General features: G+C 59.5%; 1 protein-coding gene across 1 annotated transcript in view; it reads right to left on the bottom strand.

Moving 5' to 3' along the window:
- LOC119581722 (spondin-1-like) overlaps positions 1-454 on the bottom strand; it is a gene marked incomplete at its 5' end in the record, with an annotated part of 49,715 nt that overhangs the window by 22,530 nt on the left and 26,731 nt on the right. The window contains 1 exon segment of the mRNA XM_037929847.1: positions 76-265. Coding sequence (XP_037785775.1) covers positions 76-265 — 190 coding nt within the window.

Here is a 454-nt window from a genome sequence, read left to right as displayed (position 1 = left end):
TCCCCCGTCTCTTCCTCTCTACCTATTTTCTACCTATCGACGCGCCCCCCTTTCCCCCTACTTGCCCCCACCTACCTTCTCTCTCCGACGGGTGAATCGTGCAATTGATACGCTCGCTGCACTTCTTGACGTCATTGGTGCGGACGTTGCAATGCTCGAAGCTCGGGGCGAAAGGAATGCGATGGCGGGACATCGTTCCTTCCCCGCAGGTCCTCGTGCACGGAGACCAGTCGGTCCATTGCGTCACGGCGCACTCGGGGCTGATCTGCGGAAGGGGGAGATGCGTGAGTTGGGGGGAGAGGGAGAGCGAGGGGGTATACTGAGATGGTTAATGGGAGATGGCAGGGGGGAGGGAGTTGGTCGGTTGTATGACGGGAGGGGAGGGGGAGGGGAAATACTGAGTGGTTCTTTGTGTGTGTGGAAGGGGGTCGAAGGGGGATTACTACCTGGGTTC

This window comes from Penaeus monodon, chromosome 15, assembly GCF_015228065.2.
Source record: "Penaeus monodon isolate SGIC_2016 chromosome 15, NSTDA_Pmon_1, whole genome shotgun sequence".
NCBI classification, from domain to species: domain Eukaryota; kingdom Metazoa; phylum Arthropoda; class Malacostraca; order Decapoda; family Penaeidae; genus Penaeus; species Penaeus monodon.
Note: the sequence above shows the minus strand (reverse complement) of the source record. Positions and strands in the feature narration are given on the sequence as shown.